Below are 24,892 nucleotides of genomic sequence, written 5' to 3' on the forward strand. Positions count from 1 at the left end.
GTCAAACTTTATTTCCCAGGTTGCTCCGGGACCAGGGCGGGGGCGGGGCTCCGGGACGCCTGCGCTTGCGCCTGTGGTCCAGGATGGGCTGGCAGCGGGTCCCAGTCTGCAGGCTGGTTCTTCGGGTGGCCGGCGATGGTTGGTTGGACTGAGACCGGCCCGGCCGGGTTGCAGAGCTGGCGGGGGTGGCAGTGAGCGGCGGCGGAGGCTGCGGGGTTCCATTTGGCTGACTGGGGAGTCGGCAGGCGGCAGGTAAGAGCGGAGCCGCGGCCTTTGCTCCCCAGTCCTGCCCTTTTTTGTAGGGTCGGGGCCTGTTTGGGGCCTTTTCGTGAGCTCAGGTTCCTGTTCTCTCGTTGTCGCGCCCTGCACGGCCGTGCCCTGCACAAGCCTGGGGGAGTGCACTCTCGGGGCAGCTGTAACGCTTGGAGCTGGAAGGAGGTTAGCCAACCCAACTTGCCCATTGTAGAGATTTGGAAACTCAGATCCAGAGACAGGATTTGACTTGTCCAGTGGCTCAAAGACAGTTCAAGGTAGAGCCCAAACCGGAACCCAAGGTTTTTTTTTTTTTTTTTTTTTTTTTTTACTTCTTCTATCGCACTTTGACCACACCACCCCATTCAGAAATAAAGCCTTTTCCGGATTTTTGTGACTGCAGCTTCAGGTCTTGCAGTCGGATCCTCTCAAGCGGAGCTCAGGTCGTGTGGGCCCATTCATAACTTTTTCTTTTTCGAGCATGTTAGTCCGGAAGGGAAGTCTGCACGTGAGTAGAATGCTGCTCTTACCGATGAGTGACAGCTACTGCTTAAGATAGGCAGACATCCCGAGAACAGCATCTTTGTCCATATGAGATTTGCTACGACTTTCATCTTAGTTTCTCTTGCCCTCTGGTGACTTTGGCATATGTCCCCTCCTGTGCAAACCCTCCAGCCCTCACCAATCGTTTCCCCTAGGAAAACAGATGGTGACTTAGAGCCTTGGAAAGAGGGGAGTGCTGTGGCCTTCAATCCCATCTAATCTGGTGGCATATGTCACTATGGCCTGTGGTTGCTACTGAGGGATCAGTGCTAAAGGCTTGCGCTTGGGGTGATAGTGAAGCTCTGCTTTGCCCTGATTCTCCATTCCCCACCCCAACACACATACACACAATTTTTTTTTTTTTTTTGAGTTCTGTTTTAACTCAATTTCCTGAGAAATCAGGGACTCTATGTTCAAGTGTGGTCCTATGGACCACAATATCTCTTCCCTGGCATCCCCATGCCCCCTAAACCCCACTAACTGAGTTGTGAGGGGGTTGGCTTCAGACTCTTTACTCAAATCTAATGTGTAGCTCTGCATCAGCAAGCTTTCAGTTTATGTTTTGGATGATTTCTGGTTGGACTTGTTATAAAAAATCCTTTCTAGTTCTTTTTTTTTTTAATTTTTATTTATTTATTCATGATAGTCACAGAGAGAGAGAGAGAGAGAGAGGCAGAGACACAGGCAGAGGGAGAAGCAGGCTCCATGCACCGGGGGCCCGATGTGGGATTCGATCCTGGGTCTCCAGGATCGCGCCCTGGGCCAAAGGCAGGCGCCAAACCGCTGCGCCACCCAGGGATCCCTCCTTTCTAGTTCTTAAGTGCTATGATTCTAACAATGGTTTTTATTTACTTTTTACTGACCAAAAGAGTGGTAGCATCATATACTAAATAAGCATTATCACATTGGCAGGAGTGCACTTGCTATTATTTGCAGCACAGACAGATGTCTGACCAGCCTTACCACTTCTGCATCCTCCATTCTTTCAAAAAGTATTTATTGAGCCCTTCTATGAACCAGATATCGTGCTAAGCATTTTGTAAACATTTAATTTCTACCTTAGCCAAGTGTATATATGATAAAGGGTTACAGCTGAAAGGGACATTTAACCCTACCCTGTCTTTGAATGAGAACACAAGGAGATTGAGGTCCAGCACTTTTGGGTGATTTGCCCAAGGTCGTAGAACTACGTAAGGACAGAATGGAACCCTAAGTAGTCAAGTTTATAGGGTAGATGAGAGTTAGTAAGTCTAGTCCTTGAGGCAGGCATTTCCTATAGAGCTCAGGAATACCAGAGGTGGTTGACAACAATCTGAAAGGTGGAGAATCTAAAAAGGAACATTTCTGTTTTTTTGTAGACAGAAGAGATGGCATATAATTTGTGTTTATTAATGGGTGGGGAATGCATCTTGTTTGCAAGCTGTTGGTATAAAGAGTATTCTAGCAAATAGGAAACTCTGCATTAGCCACAGTAAGGAGTGAACAGTAGTGTGGGTAATGTGAGTCACTTGGATTTATTGTGGGGTAGTATGTTTGTCTCACTCTTACATTTGACTATGGCTGTACACTATTTTGAAAATTCATGCTTTCAAGCCAAATCATGGTTCCAAGCAACAGGACTCCAACTCAGAGGAAGTAGGAAGGCTGACCTTTCCTTTCCTTTCTACACTGCTTCTTAAGTCTCTTAACTCCTAGGAGGTGATGGGAATGGCCAGTTTTTTTTTTTTTTTTTATCCTGATGCAGAATAGGTCCTTACTGAACTATTTCTTCTCTTTGCTGGCCTTGTCTGCTGGATTCCTTTTTGCCTTAGGTCATTAAAGGACTTGTGGAGGGATGCCTGGGTGGCTCAGCAGTTAAGTGTCTGCCTTTGGCTCAGGGCGTGATCCTGGAGTCCCGCCTGGAATCCAGTCCAACATCGGGCTTCCTGCATGGAGCCTGCTTCTCCCTCCACCTGTGTCTCTCCCTCTCTCTCATTAATAAGTAAATAAAATCTTTAAAAAAGAGGGGGGAGTTGTGGAAGGAGGTAATGAAGTGTTTTTTTGTTTGGTTGGTTTTTTTGGAAAGACCTCTAGTGATAAGCCAGTGCTCAAGGAGAGTACCTTGCTCCAGTTACTAAACTGAAACCATCACTACAGTGGAGCAGCCTCCTCCAGTTTCTGTTGGGTTTTGAGCTGCCTGTTAAATAAGTCAGTGGAGTTGCAGAGGACATAGTAGCCCTAGAGGGAAATTAGAGAATTTCTTTCTGATAAGAGCTTTAATCTGCAGAATTGATGAGACTAACATCGAAGGGGTCTATGACTTCTGTTCTAGATGTTGCACAGGCAGCTGATCTCCCATGGCTATTGTATGAGGTAGAAATCACATAGAGATGAAAGTACTTGTAGAGCTGGGAAGCTTGGGGCCAAGAGCAGCAGCTGCAGAGAAGACTCATGGGTGTCCAGCTAGAGCTAGGTAGGGGAGATTCATCACTGAGAGGATAGGCTCTGTGGTCTTCATGAACAATAGTATGAAGGCCTCCCTCCTATGGCCAGTCTCTCTTACCTGTGGTGTTATTCGGCCATGAATACCTAAAGTTGTCTTGGCTTTTGTATCCTTGGGGTCAGGCTGGGACTGGAATTGGAGACAAAGCATCTTATGTCATGCAGGGTAGCTGAGGTGTCCTAACAGGAGACAGGGACTCTCATGCTACAGGTTGAGTCTGGGGGCCTATAACATCAGCCAAGAGGAAGTAGGAAAGATGAATATTGGGATGCCTGGGGTGGCTCAGGAGTTGAGCATCTGTCTTCAGCCCAGGGCGTGATCCTGGCCCAGGGATCGAGTCCCACATCGGGCTCCCTGCAAGGAGCCTGCTTTTCCCTCTGTCTGGTCTCTGCCTCTCTGCCTCTCTCATGAATAAGTAAATAAACTCTTTAAAAAAAAAAGGAAAGATGAGTATCTTTTGCCAAGATTCAGCACCAGGGCAGATCTAGATGTAGGATCCACATGCTGTGCATTCACTCCCCCACTGGCTGTTCCTTGGTGAAGAATTGTTAGGAGGTAGGTCATTGGGCTAGAGCAGGATACCCTCGGAATCCTCTGCTATGGTGGCCATGCCTACAGAGACGTGGTGGCAGGTTTGTGCATGTCAGCTGTGCTCCACCCAGTGGTCTACACAGACAACTCTAAAGACCCTGCTTTGGCTTGGAGCTGCCTTCCTCTCCCTCAGCCCTTTACTCTAGGTGTGCATCATCTTGGATTTGCTGTGCACCCAAGTGGTGCAATGTACGTAGTATTTCTGCAGGCTCAGAACCTCCAGACCCTACCCGTGTAATCTGGTTGGGACACTGGCACCATCCATTCTGCAGAGAAGTGAAGTGACCTTCCTCCTTCTCACAGCTGGTGACTGGCTCAATTGGGCCTTATTCTTAGGCCTTTGCCTTCTCCTCCCTGGTGGGATAGGGAGGGATGGAACCAGGCTGGCTCCTCACAATGATGTGCTCTTCTAGGAGCCATGCGGGGCCAGCGGAGCCTGCTGCTGGGCCCTGCCCGCCTCTGCCTGCGCCTGCTTCTGCTCCTGGGCTACAGGCGCCGCTGCCCACCTCTGCTCCGGGGCCTGGTACAGCGCTGGCGCTATGGCAAGGTCTGCCTGCGCTCCCTGCTCTACAACTCCTTTGGGGGCAGTGACACCGCTGTTGATGCTGCCTTTGAGCCTATCTACTGGCTGGTGGACAACGTGATCCGCTGGTGTGGGGTGGTGAGTGATGCCCAGGGAGCAGGAAAAGGGATGTTTTGGGGTAGCAGAAGGACATGTATCTGATGGACCCACACTGGGTTTGGGACCCACACCAGCCCCCTACCCCAGGGAAATTCCTGAGTGTACTCTTGGTATTGGCAAACTCTCACTGTGTCTCCCTGACCTCACTGGTGTTGACAGGTGTTCGTGGTGTTGGTGATTGTGCTGACCAGCTCCATCGTGGCCATCGCTTACCTGTGTGTCCTGCCTCTCATCCTCCGAACATACTCAGTGCCACGGCTCTGCTGGCACTTCTTCTACAGCCACTGGAATCTGATCCTTATCGTCTTCCATTACTACCAGGCCATCACCACTCCACCTGGATACCCACCCCAGGTGGGTCCCCACAGGGGCATTTGGAAGGATAGAACTGCGGGCTGTGGGAGCCAGGTCCAGGAGTGGGGAGGGAGAGTGCCTCAGTATCTTTTGAGGTACTGAATTGTGCTGCCACAGTGTCATGAAGCTTTTCTCGCTTTGCACAGGGCAGGAATGATATTGCAACAGTCTCCATCTGTAAGAAGTGCATTTACCCCAAGCCGGCCCGAACACACCACTGCAGCATCTGCAATAGGTGGGTCTTGGCTTTGCCCGCTGTGAACCCCAGCTGTGGCCTGTTTGCTGAAGCCTAAAATTGGGCAAAATTTAGACCTAAAGTTTGAGAAGACGTTTATGAAGCGCGCGTCATATACCAGGCAGTGTGCCCTCACGTCGTGACACCTGGTCCTAGGATGGTCCTGGGTTAGCCATTGTCACCATTTATGGACACTGAGCTTCAGAGAGATGAGTTAACCTTGTCCAAGATCATGTAGCCAATGAAGCAGGGCTTGAAGCAAGGCCTGGCGGTCTTCAAAGTCTGTGCCCTTTCCACCTCAGCAGGATGCTGGGCCTTGTAGGAAAGGATTGGCACTGACATCTCAAGAACCTTGACCACCGTAACAGAGCCTGTGTCCCTCCCTCACAGGTGTGTGCTGAAGATGGATCATCACTGCCGTATCCTTTTATCTTTTCTGCCTGTGGCCTCCTCCTTTAGCTCCAGAGCCCTGTGCCAGGTTAAGGGCCACAACCAAGGCATCATCCCTCATCCCAACGAAGGTTCATGAGAAGTTAGTAGAAGAGGAATGGTGGAGATTGGCCATCTCCAGGGGGAAGCAGGAGGCTTACAAGCTCTATGGGACAGATTTTCTTGGAGCAGGGCATCTATTCTAACAATTCTTTCTTTTGTAGACTGTCATGCTAACATTTGTGGGATGGAAAGAGATGTTTGGACTTCATGTTGTTCACTGGCTATTCTCTGCTTTCCCATACAAATGGCTAGGTTGAAGTATTGGTAGATTTCGTTTTGCTGAGGGATTTGTTTTCATGATTTCCCAGTGGGACTTTTGAAGGCTCTTTAAAAGCTTTAACCTCTGGAAACAGTCCCATGTTTTCTTGCCTTTGGGAAATAGTTCTTGGTGACTGGAAGCCCTGTACTTGGATGCCATTATGAAGCAGGGATGAACCAGAGAGACCTGAAGCTGTGTTTGATCTTGTCCTTAATCCTTCCCCAACCAGCCTGGCTAAACAACTGTGTGGGCCACTATAACCATCGGTACTTCTTCTCTTTCTGCTTTTTCATGACTCTGGGGTGTGTCTACTGCAGCTATGGAAGTTGGGACCTTTTCCGGGAAGCTTATGCTGCCATCGAGGTGAGCCCATAGTTAGGAGTAGGGCAGCTCAGAATTTTGGGGCATGGAATCTGTCCCGAAGGAGTGGGGCTGGTAGCATCCCCATCCTAGAGGCCTGAGAGTATAACCAGTACTGTTTTCCATCCCCGTAGAAAATGAAACAGCTCGACAAGAACAAACTACAGGCGGTTGCCAACCAGGTGGGCTGACCCCACCCCACTGCCTCCTGCTGCTCAGGCCAGGGGGTATAGAGTTGCTGAGGCAGCGGGGGCCCACCTGCTAATGGAGTAGTAGAGGCTGGCTAAGGGGCCTTTCCATACTGGATCAGGGGTGTTCTGGGAGGCTGTCTGCCATGAGTGGACTAAGTGGCCTGGGGGTAGATTCAAGTCCCTGGTTTGTTGACAGTTTTGGGCTCTCTATCCCATTATCACCTTCTTTGGGCTGAGTGAGGAAGACTCTGCCTTGGTGATGGCCTGAGCAGCAAAGAGTCTGTGTTAGTCCATGTAACGGGGTTCCAGGGGACAGAGATCAGGCTGGGCCAGTCTGATCACCCTTTGTTCCTGGTCTTTCTGCATCCATTGTCAGGATCATCCCTTCTCCCGAGCCTTTTAGGACCCTTATTCTGACAGGTCTTGGGCCACAACTATACCACTTAGCTCTGCTGCCCTTTCAGCCCTTAGTGGAGCTCAGTTCTTCCTGCTTGTGCTTGCATTGTGTGGACCTGGTCTCCTCTCTTGAGGATTGCAGCCACATGGTGAGGGAGATCTCATTGGGAAGTGTAGTGGCTTCCCCTGGAGCCCCATTTGTGTCGTCAAATCTGAAGGCCCAGGGTCCGCTCCTCCCATGCTTTGCCATCCTGTCCAGACCTGCTCTGCCCAGTGTGTGTTCACATGATGATGCCGCTGGGCTTGGCCCACCCATCTGGCTGCTGCCCTAACTCCTCTGTGGCTTAACTCCCTATTTCTCATCCTGGGCTTTGGTCACTTCCCTGCCTGCAGGTGCTGGGGTTGTGATGGAGATCCAACAAAACAAATGAACCACCTTGCTGTTCTCTTTTTCTAGACATATCATCAGACTCCACCACCCAGCTTCTCCTTCCGAGAAAGAGTGACTCACAAGAGTCTTGTCTACCTCTGGTTCCTGTGCAGGTATTGAACGATCATTTTTGGCAGTTTAAGTGGGGGGCAGCTTCAGGACCACCTTTTCCAGTGCCTGTGGGTAGGCAGGACCCATCCCTGTCCTTTGCCACTGTTCTTAGCGTGACTTAGCTTGGCAGAGAGTCCGTGCTTCATTGTCTTCAGCATTTTGGGGCAGGAAACACTAAGGATGCTAGCACTGGATGTTATGTGCCCAGGTAAGCTAAACTCCTACCTCAGAGTGGAGCCGTGCATTTTTCCAGATGTGGAGAACTGAGGAGGAGAGGGTGAAGTGAGCTGCTGGGTGATCATAGCTGGGAATGGGAGAGCTGCAATTGGAATTGTGTGCTCCCTGTTTTAAACCTGGTGCTTTTACTACCTGTTGCTGTTTCCCAAGACTGGTTCTTTTAGGAACTATGGGACATTTTTATTAGTAACACAGACTTGTTTCCTCACCCTTCTTTCTACATAATTTATTTTTCGCTCAGGTTAATGCTTCTTCATTAATGCTTTTTATGGATGTAGTGAAGCAACAACCTAGGATGTAGGCTGGGAGATAAGACTTAGGCAGAGAGGTCTCTGGTGGGTCTTTACTGCTCAGCTCAGTTTCAGATTCAGACCTACTTATAGCAACTCCCTCCTCTAAACTCCCCATCAATCTTGGCCCCTCTTTTCTTAGTTCTGTAGCACTTGCCTTGGGTGCCCTAACTATTTGGCACGCTGTTCTCATCAGTCGAGGTGAAACTAGTATCGAAAGGCACATCAACAAGAAGGAGAGACGTCGGCTGCAGGCCAAGGGCAGAGTGAGTAGGACTGTGGGCTTGGGGTGGAGGGTAATTAAACCTGCTGTCCCGAAAACAGAAGCCATGGGCAGGGAGGGCCAATAGGGCAGGTGTCATAAAAGGTTGGAACTTGCCTAGCTGAACTTTAGCTTAGCCAATTTGGGCTCTAAAATTAGGAGGCAGTTAAGTAAAAAAGGGGTCTGTGTTTTTCTTGGCTCTAGGTTTTTAGGAATCATTACAACTACGGCTGCTTGGACAACTGGAAGGTATTCCTGGGTGTGGACACACGAAGGTAAAGTAAAACATCTAGATCAGTCCCATCCAATAGAACTCTTAAGATAAACTTTCTATACCTGTGCTGTACAAGCCATTAGTCACTAGCCACATATGGTTGCTGAACACTTGAAGTATGGCTGATACATCCATAAATTGAACTTTTAATTTTCACTAATTGGAACAGGCACGTGTGACTAGTGGCTACCATAGCCATTGCAAATCTAGACTCTGGGAGTAGAAATCATTGCTCATTTGAGCCAAAGTAGCTTAAGGCCAAAACCCTTGAGGCTTATACAGGGAACCAAAACAGACTCCTGAGAAAGCTGTTAAGAAGGGACCTCTAGGTAGGATACAGTGACCACTAGCTTCCTCCCATTTTTATGGCAGTGTCTGGAGTTCAAGCCAACAATATGTGGGATTGCATTAATCTATTTGTAACATAAGTCCTAAGACAAAAAAAAAAAAAAAAAAAAAGGTTAGCTCTCTGAGCCCAAGAGACCAAGGTAAATCACTTTTCAAATCGCAGCTTCCAAGGACAATCATCATGTGGTTTCATGTATATGTGGAATATAAGAAATAGTGAAAGGGACTATAAGGGAAAGGAGGGAAACTGGGGAAAAATTAAAGAGGAAGACAAACCATGAGAGACTCCTAACTCTAGGAAACAAAGGGTTACAGAGGGGAGGAGGTGGGGGGATGGGGTGACTGGGTGATGGACCCTAAAGAGGGCACTTGATGGGATGAATCCTGGGTGTTACACTATATGTTCACAAATAGTATTTAAGTTAATTAAAAAAAAAAAAAAAAATGAGTGTAACTCCCAAGGCGCTACTGACTAGGTGACCAGAAAGTACCCATCCTCTTCCCCTTCCCATCCTCATTACATTCCTGCCTGTCAGTGCTTGCAGTGGTCCCTTAGAAGTTTCGCTTGAACCCTCTAAAGGCCCTCAAGGCACCAGAGGACAAACTGGACAGATCAGAACTTTTGTTACCTTTGGGATTAATGCCAAGGTAGCTTCAGGTACCTTGAATCCTTGCTGGGGACAGGATCAGGAAGAAAGACCAGGAACTCTTGGAACTCAGAGACATTCTATCTTCTCTTGTAGGCACTGGCTGACTCGGGTGCTGTTACCTTCCAGTCACCTGCCCCATGGGAATGGAATGAGCTGGGACCCCCCTCCCTGGGTGACTGCTCACTCAGCCTCTGTGATGGCGGTGTGAGCTGGATGTGTCAGCCACAACTTGAGCACCACTCTGCTTCCTGCATGGTCTCAACGGCCTCCAAGGATAGCTTCTTGGAATCCTTGGGCAAAAAGAATCAGTGGGCCTGCCTTAGAGTATCATGCAGGGACAACTCAAGGACCAGTCTCTTGGCCACTGCATAAACAAGGCATGATGTGGAAAAATTCTAGGACTGATGTCTCTTTACTCAGCTCAGGCAAACTGAAGTTCCAGCCCCAGACTGGAGATTAGGCAGCTAGCAACCTTGCCAGGTGCTGACCCCGACCTCCTCCAGGTTCCAGCACTGGGGTTGGCCACCACCTCTTCCACTTGCTATTTGAGAAAACACCTGAACAGTAGAGCGGAGATTCTGGCTTCTCAACAGGGCAAGACACCAGGCCTACTGCTGAGGTCACTGCCACTTCTCATATGCTGCTGAAGGTGAAGAATAAAGGTATTTGATTTTTAAACATACGTAGCTTCTCTTTGCCTTTACTAGAGGGTGGGGAAGAGAGAAATCAGGGTCAAGGCCTACTGAGTACATATTCTGGTCATGCTTCCTGTGTTCTTATAGGGGTGGATGCCCCAAAGAATTCTTGGCAAGTCCTTGTCATTAGTAGTGTTCTAGTTATGTGCCACAGAGGTGTAAGTGGGGACGGGGAAATATGTGACAGCCCCATTACCAAAAGAAATTTTTATTCTTCAGTAGGTACACACACATCCATCATCCTATCCTGGTCCACATTCATCTGCATTCACCCCTCAGCAGCGTATCTCCTTTTTTCTAACAAATAAATGGAAGAGCCCCAAGACCAAGATGTTTCTTCAAACACAAGTAGTCTCACACTCGTTATTTCACAAAGTCATTAGAAGTCAGGATTCCTATGTTTACGGCCATGCAACAGTGGCCCAGAGAGAGGCAATCAGAGGCGAGTAGTCTCCCTAACTCGGGCAAGATGGCTTGATAGTTAGTAATTCCAGGTTAGATTGTCTGTCCAAAGAGCCTAGGCCAGGACTGGGCTCAGCTGCCAGGGCTCCCCAGCAGAAACCTGCAGGTGAAAAGAATGTTGGCAGCATCAGCAATGAAGCTCATTTCAATCCCATCTTACCCACGACCTAGAAACTCACCACTCTCCCCTGGCTGACACTGCCTCCTTGCGCACCAGTCTCTTCTTGTCATCCAGGGGTTTGGCTAAAGCTCGGATCACCTGTGGTTTGTACGGCAGCAGCTGTGGAGTTAGAAGAGCCACAGCCTTGCTCAACCACACCAACTGAAAAGGGCTGCTTCTATGACTTTAAAACTAACATTCCTCCTATTCTCCTTTAGTGATTCCAGAGGATGCTATGTGGCAGGGTGGCCATTCTCTTACAGGGCAGTCAGGCAAATCCTTGCCTGGGTGTACCTCCCATTTCCTACCTAAATCACACAGCAGGGTGGCAAGTCTCACCTGACTAAGGCAAAAATGTACTTCTCTGGCTCTTCTACTAAGGGTCTAAGCCAGAGAGGACCATCCCAGGTACTCACCACAGTGGTGGGCAGACGAGTAAGAGCATGCATACACTGCAGTGCAGCAATCCGGACAGCCTGGAACACAGCCATAGGGGGGTGAGGGGAGACCCATGAGAGATGTAAGGGCCAAAGAGTCGTGGGGGCTTAACGCACCATGGAAGGGCTAGAGCTGAGGTTCAGAAACTTGGTGACGAGGGTGTCAACGTGAAGACTCATGACCTGGGGTGCTTCCAATAGAAGAGGCTGAAGGCAGCTGAGGGTGGAGAGCTGTACTACACAGTCAGAGCAGGATAGGGCCTCCAGCAGCAAGGAAAGCAGCTAAGGGGCCACAGAGAAGGTGGGCATGATCACATATGTGATGAGCCTGCTCCACCCCCCCAATGTTCCAGCTGGGGACAGTGGCTTAGTCCCTGTTTGAGGCTCTGATTGCAGGGGCTTACCGTGGGCAACTCTGGCAAGAGCACAGGCTTAGGCAGCCTATTAAGTACATGAGATAGGCCCTTCAGGTAATTTGGCTTCACATCTGTAAAAACATGGAAAAGCTTAGGGAGAAACTGGTCTCAGACATATGGCTTGGGGATTCAACTCCAACCTCTTATGAAGCAGCGGGACATCAGCCTAGAAAAAGATTTAAAAAAAGGGGGGGGGGATTCCTTCTGGGTGGCTCAACGGTTTGGTGCCTGCCTTCAGCGCAGGGCATGATCCTGAAGACCCGGGATCAAGTCCCACATCGGGCTCCCTGCATGGAGCCTGCTTCTCCCTCTGCCTGGGACTCTGCCTCTCTCTCTCTCTGTCTCTCAGGAATAAATAAATAAAACCTTAAAAAAAAAAAAAAAAAAAACCATCCTCAAGCTCAGAAAAGGCAAGACAGGCTCATCAAAGGAAAAACATGGGATAAGAATCTGGACGTTTAGCCTTTCAGGTACAGCTCTAAAGAAGCACTCAGGTTCTAAATTACTTTAGAGAATGTGGCCTGAGCAAAGGAGAGGTCTATATATTTGGGGCCTTTCTTTTAGACCCTTCTCACCTTGGGAAGCAGCATGGAAGCCCTGGACCAAAGCAGGCACATTATCTGTGAAGAACCGCTGGCGGAACATGATCCGCACTTCAGCATGGCCAGCCCGGGTTAACACATCAGTGCAGTCAGACATGAGCAGAGAGAAGCCATCAGCTGCTGCCGGGCCTAATTCTGGATCACTCAGGAGGCCCATGAGCTGGAGAAAAGAGGTTTATTAGAAGAGAAAAATGAATCTTAAATACCCAAGAGGAGGATGACAGTTGTTTCTGGGAGGAATAGAATATATGGGGAATTTCCTGGTTACATCTTTGGCTCTCCTGTCTCCAAAACGGACTTACCCGGTCAGTAAGGCAGGAGCTGAGAGGATGGTATCTGAGTACAAGGGCCTTTGTTACCTATAATCAGAAAGAGAACAATCAGGGTATGACACTCAAACCCCAGAGTCCCAAGAAGCGCACGTATAGTTCGAGGTCAAAAGGAGAAATTTTATTTAACTAGACATAATTGTCTCTTTGTCTAACCAGAATCCATTCTAGCTCCTTACCCAGAGAAGCAGTGTGAAGGCCTGACTGCGAAAGGGCCCAGGACTAAGGCCAGCCTCTACTTTGTCCACAGCCAGCTGCAGGAATTCATCTAGCTGTTGCCCTAAAAATAAGAAACACTTGATGCAGAGGCTACACATTTCTCCTTTAACAACAGAAGATGTAAGCTGTTTAAATGCAGAGCTCCCTGAGAAGCCTTTAGAAAAGAATAGTATCATTCTGGCTATGACTTTGCCCACTCAGCTCTAGGATACTTGCATGAGAGCCTGGTATCTCCTAACACAGGAGTGCTAGTATTCAGAAAGAGCGATCCATTTCTAGTAAAAAATGATCTCTAATAGCTCCCTGTGGGGAGTATGATGACAGACCTACACAGAACACTCTGCTTGAACCCTCTTATGTCCTGTAATGCTTTGCCCAACTCTGGGTCTTGACTCTTGTCCTAAGGGCTGTCCCTTGGGAGGCTCTTTATATTATTAACAGCTCCTTTTTTTAAAGAGAATAGCTTCCATGATTTCATCAGTAATTGATTCCAGGAGGCTCCCAACCCCCAGTCTCATTTCAGTACCTGCAGGGAGCTTGTTGAGGAGTCCTGCAAAGCACTTGGCAGCGGCGGTAGAGGAGGAGGGGCAGCTGGGGCAGCAGCTCAGCTCTACAAGCTCCCGCATGAGTTGGTTCAGCTGAGGAATTTCCACCTACATGAAACCTGACCATGTAATGCACGCAGACAACACTCACACTCCAAGAGATACCCAGTAGAAAGTGGCAGCAGGGGCTAGGATGGATGAGAACTAAATTCTCCAGTGAAAAGATCAGCTTAGCATATGGCAGTGCCCAGAAGTCACTTGGGATCTGCCTCCCCTTGTCAGGGTTAAACCAGGGTACTTCCCAAATGTACGCACATTTCGAGGTAAGGAGCAGACAAAGGCCATAAGCAGTGCAACAAGCCGCCTCTGTCCTGAGGAGCCATCCTATAAAGGAAGAAGAGCTCTAGTAAGCCTGTCCTGCCAGAAATAGGCTTGTCTGCACCCCAAACCCATTACAGATTAGCCCTCAAAACTTGAAGGAAAGAAGTTCCAAGATTCTCTCCCTTCTAGTCCATCAGACCCTTACCTGGAATGGCTGGAATCTGCAAGGGAAGCTGTTTTCAGGCAGAAAGGAGATGTTGCCATCCAAGAAAAGGGGTACAATGCAGGCGACACTCTGGGCAGCTAAACTGGGGGGTAGAGGACTACATATCACCAAGGAGCCAGGGTTCTGAAATACCCTGGGTTCACATTAGAGTCACTGAGTCAATGGGCCAGAACACGATCATTCACACAGTCGGCAGGTATTAATTCAACATATATTATGTGCCAAGAACCATCCCATTTTAGGCCCTAGTGATTTAGCAGTGAACCAAATTAAATCTGTTCTGGAGTTTACAATCCAGTCAGAGAACTCAAACGTATGCTTCAAAATGCTCCACAGAAAAAAAACAAAACAAAACAAAACAAAACAAAACAAAACAAAACAAAACAAAACAAAAAACAAAAAAACCCCAAAATGCTCCACAGGTGGTTCTTCTGCACATTATTCCCCCATAGCTCTCCCACCCCCACAGTCCATGTTGCTAAAATAGCCCTTTCCTCTTACTTTGCCAGCAAAACAACTCCCTCCACATTTGATTCTGGGTAAAAGGACAGCTCAGAAGACAGCTCAGAAACCTGCTGTTTCTTCCCAAGATTCTATCCTCCTGCCTAGGATCAAGCCACAACAATGATTATACTCACTCAGGGCTCAAATGGGTAGTGGCAGTGCCAATGACAGATACCATGGCAGCCAAGACCTCATCTTCCAACAGTACTTTTTTCAGAACTGAGTGTTCTTTCTCTGAAAAATCAAAACATACACACACACACACACACAGAATCACCAGGCCATGGCTATAGTTCAGATGATTAGGTCCTGTCATCATCAGGATTCCAGTTAAAATGGCAGTTTTTAACCTGTCCTCTAGTAGTGCTGTAGCCTTGAGCACCAGGACAGCATCAGAAGCAGGAGTGCTTAACATGGACCACAAAGAGCTCTTGAGAACTTTGTGCAGTCCTTAGACTGGGCAGCATGGAAAATAAAGCTAGCTGTTATTAACTTCTTGATTTCAGCAATAGTTTTTTCCAAAACTTGAAAATAATATGGATGTATTGTCATGGGTCCTTTTATCACAGCAGCTACATACATGGAGCGACCATATGTATATATTATGTACTATGTTCCCAGGCACCACACATTTTTATTTCTTACTAACTGCCCTGTGATGTAGATCTCACTCTTTGTCTTCCTCTTATAATTGAGGGAACAGAGGCATAAAAAGGCTAAATATCTTCAATTATGTTAACAAGCGGTGGAGTTGAACATGAAACCCAACCAGGTCAGCTTAACTCCAGAGCCTAATTCTAAAACTAGGCTAATTACATAGCAATTATACAGAAAAAAAGGTGTGCATCCTTCTGACTGTTGCTAACACAAGTAGATTTTGATTCCTGTCACTGGTCAGGTTGGCACCCTGTGCTTAAAGTGCAAAATCTCACTCTGGGGACAAAGGATTCAAAAGAAGCCTCAACTGGTATAAAATAGAATACCAGAGATAGCCTCAGGGTGACAGTGCTGTTCAATATTAGTGGAAGGCTGAGGTCCAGAGGTGGGATAGCTAGAGAAGGTGTGGGGTGCAGAAACTCACCTGGCATGGAAGCCTGCACAGCTAAGGCAAACAGGCAAGGTACAGCTGTCTGATGGAAATACCAGCAGCTCTCAGGGTCCTGCTGGCATTTTTCTGCCACCTGCTGGAGGCTTTGACAGACGGCAATAACTTCACTGGTTCCTGCAACCATATTCCCTGTGTGGTGAGAAAGTATTCTCAGCAAAGTTTTCTTAAAAGCATTTCCAGATATTTCAGATACAGAATATGGGAAGAATAATCAAAGATAAGTGACTAAAGAGTCCATGAGTGTCTTATAAAGAGCCAAATTTTATTCTCTTGGTGATTCTTTTTCACCTACTCAGATTTTGGAGCAAAATTTCCGACTCTGTGGCAACTCTGCAATACAAGCACTCATATATTTTCTCCTTTAGTTTTCATAAGCACCAGAGAAGTATCATTTCCCCCATTTCATAGAGGATGTGGAGGCTAAATAAAACTACCAATGGTTTTCCACGGTCACAGTAAGTGCAAAGTCAGGAGTCAAACCCTGGCCATACTCCAAGTTCAGTGCTCTTTCTACTATGTAACAGCTGCTAGAACACCCATTGGATCTACCACAAAGGGCTCTGGGCAGTGCAAAGCCAGCTTAGGAAATTAGGGCCCATGATAAGCGTGCATAGGTTCACAGTAGCAATAGCTGCTGTCACTTATGCCTTGGAGCAGACATGTGTATGAGTTAGGTGGAGATCTTATTCAAGTTCTGATCAATAGGGCCTGAGATTCTGCACTTCTAACAAGTTCCTAGACAGTGCCCACGTTGCTGGTTGATGGAACATGTTTTGAGTAGCATGGCCCTACAGCGGTGCTTTTCAATTCTGACTTCACACTGAAATCACCTGGGTACTCAACAATTCCTATTGTTCAAACCCCATCCCTCCTCAAGGACTGACTTAGTTGAACTGAGTGAGGCCCAGATATTGACATTTTTTAAAGGTTCCCATGTGACTCTTATGTATAGCCACCAATGGAACCACTGCCAAAGAGGCCTCAACTCCAAACCTGCCTATGATTCCCCATTTGGCCCAGCTCCTTGATGATTATTCCTAGTAATAACCTTTGTTCATCTGGCAGAGATGCTGCAGCAGCAGAGGCAGGGTCTCCTTGACAATACTGGGATGTGTTGATACAGCTGACAAGGCTTGCAAACAGCGTAGATGCCGGGAGCATTTTGTGGGCTCATCTCTAGCCAAATCTAACTCCCCTGAAAGGAAACCAGGAAACATGATTTCATTGTGTGATGGCACACATAAAGGCCCCCAAGTGTCCCTGGGAAGGGGTAAGCCACAGAAGATCAGAGACACATACCTCTGCACAGCTCCTCAGCAAGCTTGGGCACCAGGTGGCGGCTGAAGGCTACAGGGTAGAGAGTGGACAGGGCTCCTGATGCTTCCAGTGCTGCCACCCTGCTGGGGCACAGGGCAGATAAGCAGCAGCTGAGCTTTGGCCCATAGTTCTCTTGCATAGGCCTGCCATTAGGCAAATTCAGGGGTGTGGGCTCCCAAGCCTGCCTTGCTGAAGAGCAGGACTCAAGTACCTACACCACTAAGTTGGACAGAGCTTCTTAATGCCCTTACAAGAGAGAAGTCTGACATCTCCAATTAGTTAGTAGCCAGAGCCAAACAGTGCCCACCTCCCCTAGGGACAGTCAAGGGTTGGAAGCACAGAGCCCTGGAACAGCTTGTTCTCTCTCACTGCTTTTGATTCTTACCAACTCTGGGAGTCCTCCTCCATGAAGCTCAGCCTGTACAAGTGACCCACTGCCAGCTCCAAGTCCCCAGAAGACAAGAGATCTGTGTTACAAGAAAATACAAACCTCATCTTTTTTCCTCTGTAGCCACCATAGCTCTTCCAAAAGTCGTATTAGAAATCCCAAATTGCAGGGTGCCTGGGTGGCTCAGTCAATTAAGCTGCTGACTTCAGGTCATGATCTTGGGGTCCTGGGATCCAGCCCCACCCCATGTTGTTGGGCTCCACACTCAGGCGGGAGTCTGCTTGTCCCTTTGCCCCACCCCCTCTGGGCATATCTCTTTCTCAAATAAATGAAATCTTAAAAAAAGAAATCCCAAATCATCCAGAATTTCATTGAGAACCAAGGGATTAAGGTTGCTGTTCACTTAAGACGGAAAACTGCAAGGAAGGGGGGCACCTAGGTGGCTCAGTGGCTGACTGTCTGCCTTTGGCTCAGGTCATGATCCCGGGGTCCGGGGATCAAGTCTCACATCAGGCTCCCCACAGGGAGCCCGCTTCTCCCTCTGTCTATATCTCTGCCTCTCTCTGTGTGTCTCTCATGAATGAATAAATACAATCTTTAAAAAAACAAACAAACAAACAAAACAAAAGAAAGACAATCACAAGGAAGGGACCAATACCCCCTCTTTTCTCTTTCCCTTAAGTGTACCTGGCTGGGCACCCAAGACTGTGAGTGTACGGATGCCAACAAGCTGAAGCTGGGTGCTGGTGTCTGTCAGAGCCATGAACATCAGTGAGCACAGCTGGTCCTTGAAGCCATTCAGCGGCTTTTCATCTAGGGACAAACAGAGTCCAGGTTAGAGGAAAGCCCTGACTCAGCAGTGATGCAAAGACAACTGGGGGCAAGATTCAAAGAGCTTAATCCATTGGGTGTCCAGGAGGTACACTGGGAAAAAAATAAACAGGCCTCATCTGGTAAGTGTTCTCTTGTGCTACAACCTCTGAACAACAGGACCAATGTTGTTCTAGAGTACTTCTCTGTAGCATTCTTTGCCTGCCATCTTTCATTGGAACACAGTGCTCAGCAGCCCCCAGGACACCACATGTGGAAAGTAACCTCACCCTTGTCTTCATAGCTCCATTTCTGGTGCAGCTTCAAAAAACCCAGGATCATTTCAAGGATTGTCCGTCGCTGGTTGCTCTGTAATGTTTTAAGGAGTATTGAAGTCAAAGAATATTTTAAAGGATTTCAGTCCTGACTTCTCTGGAAGCAGGGAGAATTATCCTTTTATGTAAGAGTGTCAGGAAACGAGTGAACATGGGAACCAGCAGCAGCTGATGGGAGCAAAACTCAAGATCTACTATATGGGACAAGCTCAATGCTTAGTTCTCTCTCTGTGAAAGAGATCCCAGCAAGAGGTTCCACCATTTCCTCAGAAGATTGTTTTCTTACCTGACTGTGCTTGTGGAACTGTTCCAGCAGTAAAGGCAACACGTTGCTGGTGATGTGGTCACAGGCCCGAGCAGATGCACCTGCAGCTGCCTGCAACAATTTGGCACTAGGCCACACCAGTTTCATGTCCGGTTCACATAGATGGTGCCTGCAGTCTAGAAAGGCAGCACATCACAGATCTGAGGAGTAAGCTGAATGGTGTCTGATTCCCCTGTGGTCCACAGAAGTTGGAGACCGAGACATAGGACAGTTTGCTAGCAGTTACCACTCAAAGTGTTTTCAATTCAAAGTAAGGCCCCAGCACCCAAATCACTGAATATGAAGGGCTACTTATAAAAGCTCATTGGCCTTAAGGAACTTCTGTTGTGCTCAACCCCCTTTCTGGCTGCCATGGCCCCATTACCCTGTAGAATGCTGCTAAGGAAGGAGTCAAGGAGGTCCTCAGCATCAGCCCTCAGCACAGAGCGAGACAAACACGCAGTCAGAGAGTGGAGGGCTGCCAGGCCATCAGCCTCCACCCGCTCACTTGCCGTCTGGAACACCTGTCAGGGAGGGATCCCATGGCTACTGAGGTGAGCCTGCACCAGGTGAGAGCTCATCCTCCCACTGCCAATCTCCTTTGGGAAGTTAAGCACAGCAATGGAAATTAATCCCCAAGGTGGAGTTTCTTCTCAACTGATAGATTCTCACACCAAGTCCTTAGTCCCACTAGTGTACTAGATACATGGTACTTTTTGAGAAACAGGATCTCAACTTGGAGCAGTGGCTGTTGGGATCCCCATTCCTAAGTCTCTTCCTTCCCCCAACACACACTTATTAAGTATGATGCCAGAGGCACCATGACCTATGCTCCTTATCATAAGGGCAGGAAGTCGGCACTACACAAAAGTGATTGTGTGCCATTATCAAACACCCTATGTAGGAACTCTCTCCCTTGTCATTCAACTAGAAGTATGCCCCCTTATGGTTTGCTGAATAACCTGGGCAACAGGGAAAAGGACAAGGTGTATATATTTCTTCTCATGCCTGACAAATGGGAGTTAACAGTAGTGAGTTTATTTAATTAACGCTCACCTCTCTGCGGATAGAAGCCCAAAGGCTGGGGAGGAAGTCCTTTAGTTCCTTCTGTCCGTACACAGCACAACAAGCATTCTGCCAAGGAAAGCACAGGTGTCAGCTATCTACACAGCCAGACTTCTGAAGACATGCAGGCATATCAGCATAATGGCACTTCAAGGAGCATGGCTGTCAGGAGAAGAATCAGCAGGATTCCACAAGAGTTCTATCCAGGTTACAGGACAATGGGAGCTTGTCCTGACTGATGGAAAATAAGCATAAAGAGGAGCCCTGGTCAGCCTTTCCTCAGTTGCCACTCAGTGACTATAGGACCAGACAATATGTAGCTGGGGAGATGGAGGTGGGGGGACTTTGGTCAACATATAGGCCCAAATACTAGGGATCCCTCTCATGAGGGCCCTGACTCTCTGAATCTATATTCCTTTAGTACCCATCAACTGTCTAAAGGCAGTTGGACCCTAGAGAAAGAAAAATCACTCACCAGAGTCTGCAGAGAATCAAGCTTGGCACTCAGAATCTCAGAATCCACTTTCTCAATCAGCAGGGGCAGCAGGAACTATTCAAAAAAGGAAGAACTGAAGCCTGAGAAGGGTAGTGTCATAGCCACACCAAGGCACCAAGGTCAACTACATCCTTATTACTACCAGGCCCCAAGGGTAGTAGCTACATCAAAGAGCTACAAAGAACTGAGACAGGAGCTGTGACTGTAAACCAATCTTCCTGCCAAACTGTTGCCAGACTCCCAGTTAACATGAAAAATGGGCTAGTTGGCAACACTGCAGGATTTTAAAAGATAGCACCATATAGGGACTGGATTATTATTTTAAACAAAGAGATGGTAAAGGTTTCTACTTTCTATTCTGAAGATATTTGCCACATATGCCTAAAGACACTTGAAGGATGGCATACCCAAAAAATGTATTCTGGATCTTTCTTTTTCCCCATTCTCTTACTGCTCTTTCTTCAGACACTTCTTTGGGCAGAGGCTACATACCTAACCTTGGCTAGACCTACCTCAGCAAATCGCGGTGTGGAAGCTAGCACAGCTCGAAGACTCAGGATGAGATCTTCTCTCTGGATGCCATGGGGATCATTAGGTGGCTGGAAAAGGGAAAAGTGCCAAGGATTTGCAAAACTCTTCAGATCACCCTTGGATACAGCAATTACTCCAACAGTCCTTCAAAATAGGGTGATATTTACACCCAATCTGACAGAATAGTGTGACAGGAAGCCCCAGCAGGAAGACATGCTTACTCTTACATGTTCCTTGGGAATTTGTGTCTGTTGGGCATTTATTTTCTATCTGATCTATCATCTTGCGACCCAAGAGATAAGCACCCTAACTTTCTGGTAAGCTACTTTCTTCTGTCTATATATATTATGACTATACGTTAATAGACAGTTTTCTCTTTAAAAAATATATATACTCTTAAAACTGTCATTGTTCTAAACATAAGATTTATGATTTTTTTTCCCCACTTAATACATTGGGTACATTTTTCTGTGGTATTGTTATTCTTTCACAACATTAGGTATAGTGGCTAACACTATTTCATTATATAGTTGAGTCATAATTTATTTAAATAATTCCCCTTTGATGGACATTTCCATTTTTTTACCCTTATAAAAAAATTCCGGCAATATAAAAAGCATCAATGTTTTCTGTGTCAAAAAGCCAGATTGAAAACACATCAGATTTTCCTTTTCCTCTTTAGAAACAACACTAAAAATACAGCAAAGGGATTTTCTTTTAAGACATAAAGCTAGAGGCACCTGTCTGGCTCAGTTGGTAGAGCATGTGACTCTTGATCTTGGGGTTGTGATTGCAAGGCTCCACTGGGTGTAGAGCTTACTTAAGAAAAATTAAAATAAATTAAAAATTAAAAAGAAAAGACATAAAGCTAAAGGTTGAAGAAAATAGGTTAAGAGGTGCTAGCAATAAAATTTTAGAAGCTGAATAGGCAGATGGACAAGAAAATGATTCAAAAGGGCCACCAAAACAACAGAATCCTCGGTAGGCTTGGGAAAAGCTGAGTAACTACCCATATACACTGTAGTCCTCAAAGAGCTTTGCAACTGGCAGTACCAGGTGCCTTTGGAATTGGGAATGGGATTAGAGAAGCAATCTGACCACCCAGATTGCTTCCCAGCTCCTCCATTTCTCCAGCAAAATCTGGAGGTTTAATTTTCTGGGGAGGTAAGACAGACATCTCTAATCTGAGAGATATAGGTACAGTACAGTGCCTGGGGAAATAGAGTCTCTGATCCAAGAGCAAAGATAAAGGAATCCTAAGGATGATGGTGAAGGAACATTCAATATCTCTGCATGAGGAATAGGAAGCAACCAGTTAAGACTGTACATATGGCCAAGGGTTTCTACATTTTTTTCTTTTAATTCTAGTATAGTTTAGAGTATTAAGATAGTTTCAGGCATATAATATAGTGATTCTATATATATTCAGTGATTCTATATATTACTCAGTGCTTATCAAGATACTTTCAATCCCCTAATTTTTACATTCTTAAATGGCTGGGGATTCAAAAAAAAAAAAAAAAAATGGCTGGGGAAAAACATCAAAGGAATATATTGTGACACATGAAAATTATATGAAATTTAAATTTCCATCCCTATAAGAGGTACCTGGGTGGCTCAGGTAGTTAAGCATCTGCCTTTAGCTCAGGTCATGATCCCAGGGTCCTGGGATTGAGCCCTGCATCACATTGGGCTCCTTGCTTAATGGGGAGCCTGCTTTTCCCTCTCCTCGCTTGTGCTATCTTGGTCACTATTTCTGTCTCTCACAAATAAATAAAATCTTTAAAAATAAATAAATAAAAATATAAAAATAAAAAATAAATTTCCATGCCTATAAAGTTTTATTGCAGTACAGACACTACCACATTTCAGTGTCTACAGCTATTTTTGTGTCTGCAAAGCCTAAAATAGTCACTATCTGGCCCTTTACAGAAAAAGTCTGCTCACCCCTACTCTAGAGTGACATGTATGCATAGTGAAAACCAAAGGAACCGTCACTTACACTGATGTGATCCACCATGACGATGGCATATGGCCAAAAGGGATTGACAGGACCATAAAGAATATTTTTGATACAAGTTGTTACGCTAAAGCCAGGTGTCTCTTATTTTAATTGAGAATTATTTTTAATTCTGCTTCCCATATAGGCTACAGTATAGAATAACATACAGAAATCTGCTCAAGCTACCTGGCTAGCTCAGGTAGAGCATGCGACTCTTGAACTTGGGGTAGTGAGCTCAAGCCCCACATTGGGCATAGAGCTTCCTTGCAAAAACAAAACAAAAAATTGCTCGAATAAGAGAAATTCTCCTATCATTATCTATAATTTTTTTTTTTTTGTCAAGAATATCTGAGAAAATGGATAAGCAGTTGGGAGTGGTGATGATCTCTAATAGGAAAATGATCTCGGGATCCCTGGGTGGCGCAGCGGTTTAGCGCCTGCCTTTGGCCCAGGGCGCGATCCTGGAGACCCAGAATCGAATCCCACGTCGGGCTCCCAGTGCATGGAGCCTGCTTCTCCCTCTGCCTGTGTCTCTGTATCTCTCTCTCTCTCTGTGACTATCATAAATAAATAAAAATTTAAAAAATAAAATAAAAAATATTTATAAAATATTAAAAAAAAAAAAAGAAAAAAAGAAAATGATCTCTGCAGTTGGCAGCAAAAGGGTATGAAAAGGCTTCAGGGACAACTGGGTGGCTGAGCGGTTGAGCATCTGCTTTCAGCTCATAGGATTCGGGATTGAGTCCCTCACTGGGCTCCCTGCGGGGGGCCTGCTTCTTCCTCTGCCTATGTCTCTACCTCTCTCTCTCTCTCTGTGTGTCTCTCATGAATAAATTAAAAAAGAACTGTTGAATCATGTTCACTCTATTACCTTTCAAAAATGCACTCCTTCCTGCCCTAAAATTATAAATGCATATATTCTAGCAGCTTCACTTTTAGGAATTTGTCTTACTGTTATACACATACATACGTGAAATGATACATGTTTACTAGGATATGTAAGTTGCAGCATTACCTCTAACAACAAAAGATTAGCAACAACCTTCATCCTAAAGAGGACTAGTGAAATTAATTAGGTATTTCCATTGAAAGGAATACTACACAGCCATAAAGAATAAAGAGCTAACTTATATACTGTATGGAGTACTCTCCAAGATATACTAAGTGAAAAAGGCCAAATACAAGAAAAGTATATGCAGGGGTAGGGAAGCATTTACTTATAAATGGTTAAAAAAGTTCTATAATAAAAGACAACCTACAGAATGGGAAAAGGTATTTGCAAATGACCTATCAGATAAAGGGCTAGCATCCAAGATCTTTATATAAAGACCTTATCAAACTCAACACCCAAGAAACAATCCAGTCATGAAATGGGCAGAAGACATGAACAGACATTTCTCCAAAAAAGACCTACACATAGCCAATGCACAATAGCACATGAAAAAATGCTCCACATCACTTGCCATCAGGGAAATGCAAATCCAAACCATAATGAGACACCACCTTACACCAGTGAGAATGGGTAAAATTAGTAAGACAGGATATAACAAATATTGGCGAGGATGTGGAGAAAGGGGAACTCTCTTGCACTATTGGTGGGAATGCAAACTGGTACAGCCACTCTGGAAAACAGTATGGAGGTTCCTCAAGAAGTTAAAAATAGAGCTGCTACCCTATGACCCAGTAATTGCACTACTGGGTATTTACCCCAAAGATACAGATGTAGTAAAACCATGGGACACCTGCACCCCAATGTTTATAGCAGCAATGTTTACAATAGCCAAATTGTGGAAGGAGCCACAATGTCCTTTAATACATAAATGGATAAAGATGTGGTATGTATATATACAATAGAATATAACTCAGCCATCAGAAAAGACGAATTCCTACCATTTGCTTTGACATGGATGGCACTGGAGGGTATTAAGCTGAGTGAAATAAGTCAATCAGAGAAAGACAATCATCATATGGTTTCACTTATATATGGAATATAAGAAATAGTGAAAGGGACTATTAGGGAAAGGAGGGAAACTGAGTGGAGAAAAATTAGAGAGGAAGACAAACCATGAGACTCCTAACTCTGGGAAACAAAGGGTTACAGAAGGGGAAGCGGATGAGGGGATGAGGTAACTAGGTGATGGGCAATAAGGAGGGCACTTAATGGGATGAGCACTGGGTGTT

General features: G+C 46.3%; 2 protein-coding genes across 12 annotated transcripts in view; one reads left to right on the forward strand and one right to left on the reverse strand.

The window, feature by feature from the left end:
- The first annotated feature begins 33 nt into the window (after positions 1–33).
- ZDHHC16 (zinc finger DHHC-type palmitoyltransferase 16) lies at positions 34–10,121 on the forward strand. 5 transcript variants are annotated; one of them, XM_035707686.2, is made up of 12 exons: positions 34–252; positions 4,282–4,529; positions 4,710–4,904; positions 5,051–5,139; positions 5,530–5,558; positions 6,120–6,253; positions 6,385–6,432; positions 7,295–7,380; positions 8,048–8,171; positions 8,372–8,442; positions 9,370–9,437; positions 9,533–9,670. In XM_035707686.2, exons 2-11 carry the CDS (start codon positions 4,287–4,289, stop codon positions 9,428–9,430), a joined length of 1,080 nt encoding a protein of 359 aa, XP_035563579.1. In that variant the 5' UTR covers positions 34–252; positions 4,282–4,286; the 3' UTR covers positions 9,431–9,437; positions 9,533–9,670. The 5 variants fall into 5 exon arrangements, with proteins under 5 accessions (XP_035563579.1, XP_025322577.1, XP_025322578.1 ...); XM_025466792.3 differs by lacking the exon at positions 9,370–9,437 and having other exon boundaries at positions 36–252; positions 9,533–10,121; XM_025466793.3 differs by lacking the exons at positions 6,385–6,432; positions 9,370–9,437 and having other exon boundaries at positions 36–252; positions 9,533–10,121.
- Positions 10,122–10,326: 205 nt separating this feature from the next.
- The window catches only part of MMS19 (MMS19 homolog, cytosolic iron-sulfur assembly component), a 34,828-nt gene continuing 20,262 nt past the window's right edge, over positions 10,327–24,892 (reverse strand). For 4 of the 7 annotated variants that reach the window (XM_025466790.3, XM_025466786.3, XM_025466788.3 and 1 more), the window contains 23 exons: positions 20,691–20,777; positions 20,158–20,232; positions 19,674–19,751; positions 19,003–19,141; positions 18,600–18,754; positions 18,269–18,347; positions 17,856–17,981; positions 17,166–17,247; positions 16,763–16,863; positions 16,512–16,658; positions 15,437–15,592; positions 14,490–14,589; positions 13,831–13,933; positions 13,620–13,688; positions 13,286–13,412; positions 12,720–12,820; positions 12,514–12,570; positions 12,185–12,371; positions 11,598–11,680; positions 11,311–11,475; positions 11,173–11,232; positions 10,776–10,876; positions 10,327–10,696 (listed from right to left, as the gene is read on the reverse strand). In XM_025466790.3, the coding sequence (XP_025322575.1) occupies positions 10,669–10,696; positions 10,776–10,876; positions 11,173–11,232; positions 11,311–11,475; positions 11,598–11,680; positions 12,185–12,371; positions 12,514–12,570; positions 12,720–12,820; positions 13,286–13,412; positions 13,620–13,688; positions 13,831–13,933; positions 14,490–14,589; positions 15,437–15,592; positions 16,512–16,658; positions 16,763–16,863; positions 17,166–17,247; positions 17,856–17,981; positions 18,269–18,347; positions 18,600–18,754; positions 19,003–19,141; positions 19,674–19,751; positions 20,158–20,232; positions 20,691–20,777 (2,406 nt within the window). In that variant the 3' untranslated portion in view covers positions 10,327–10,668. The remainder of the gene's footprint in view (positions 10,697–10,775; positions 10,877–11,172; positions 11,233–11,310; positions 11,476–11,597; positions 11,681–12,184; positions 12,372–12,513; positions 12,571–12,719; positions 12,821–13,285; positions 13,413–13,619; positions 13,689–13,830; positions 13,934–14,489; positions 14,590–15,436; positions 15,593–16,511; positions 16,659–16,762; positions 16,864–17,165; positions 17,248–17,855; positions 17,982–18,268; positions 18,348–18,599; positions 18,755–19,002; positions 19,142–19,673; positions 19,752–20,157; positions 20,233–20,690; positions 20,778–24,892) is intronic. The other 3 variants (XM_049103497.1, XM_025466787.3, XM_025466789.2) reach the window with 2 other exon arrangements.

Source organism: Canis lupus, chromosome 28 (genome assembly GCF_003254725.2).
Source record: "Canis lupus dingo isolate Sandy chromosome 28, ASM325472v2, whole genome shotgun sequence".
In the NCBI taxonomy this organism is placed as follows: domain Eukaryota; kingdom Metazoa; phylum Chordata; class Mammalia; order Carnivora; family Canidae; genus Canis; species Canis lupus.

What these genes read in the sequence shown, in the direction of transcription:
- ZDHHC16 (XM_025466792.3), top strand. Translation starts at nt 4,287, where the DNA reads ATGCGGGGCCAGCGGAGCCTGCTGCTGGGCCCTGCCCGCCTCTGCCTG. An exon ending in CACTGCAGCATCTGCAATAG is followed by an intron (nt 5,140 to 5,529) that starts GTGGGTCTTGGC and finishes CCTCCCTCACAG; the next exon opens with GTGTGTGCTGAAGATGGATC. An exon ending in TACCTCTGGTTCCTGTGCAG is followed by an intron (nt 7,381 to 8,047) that starts GTATTGAACGAT and finishes CTCTTTTCTTAG; the next exon opens with TTCTGTAGCACTTGCCTTGG.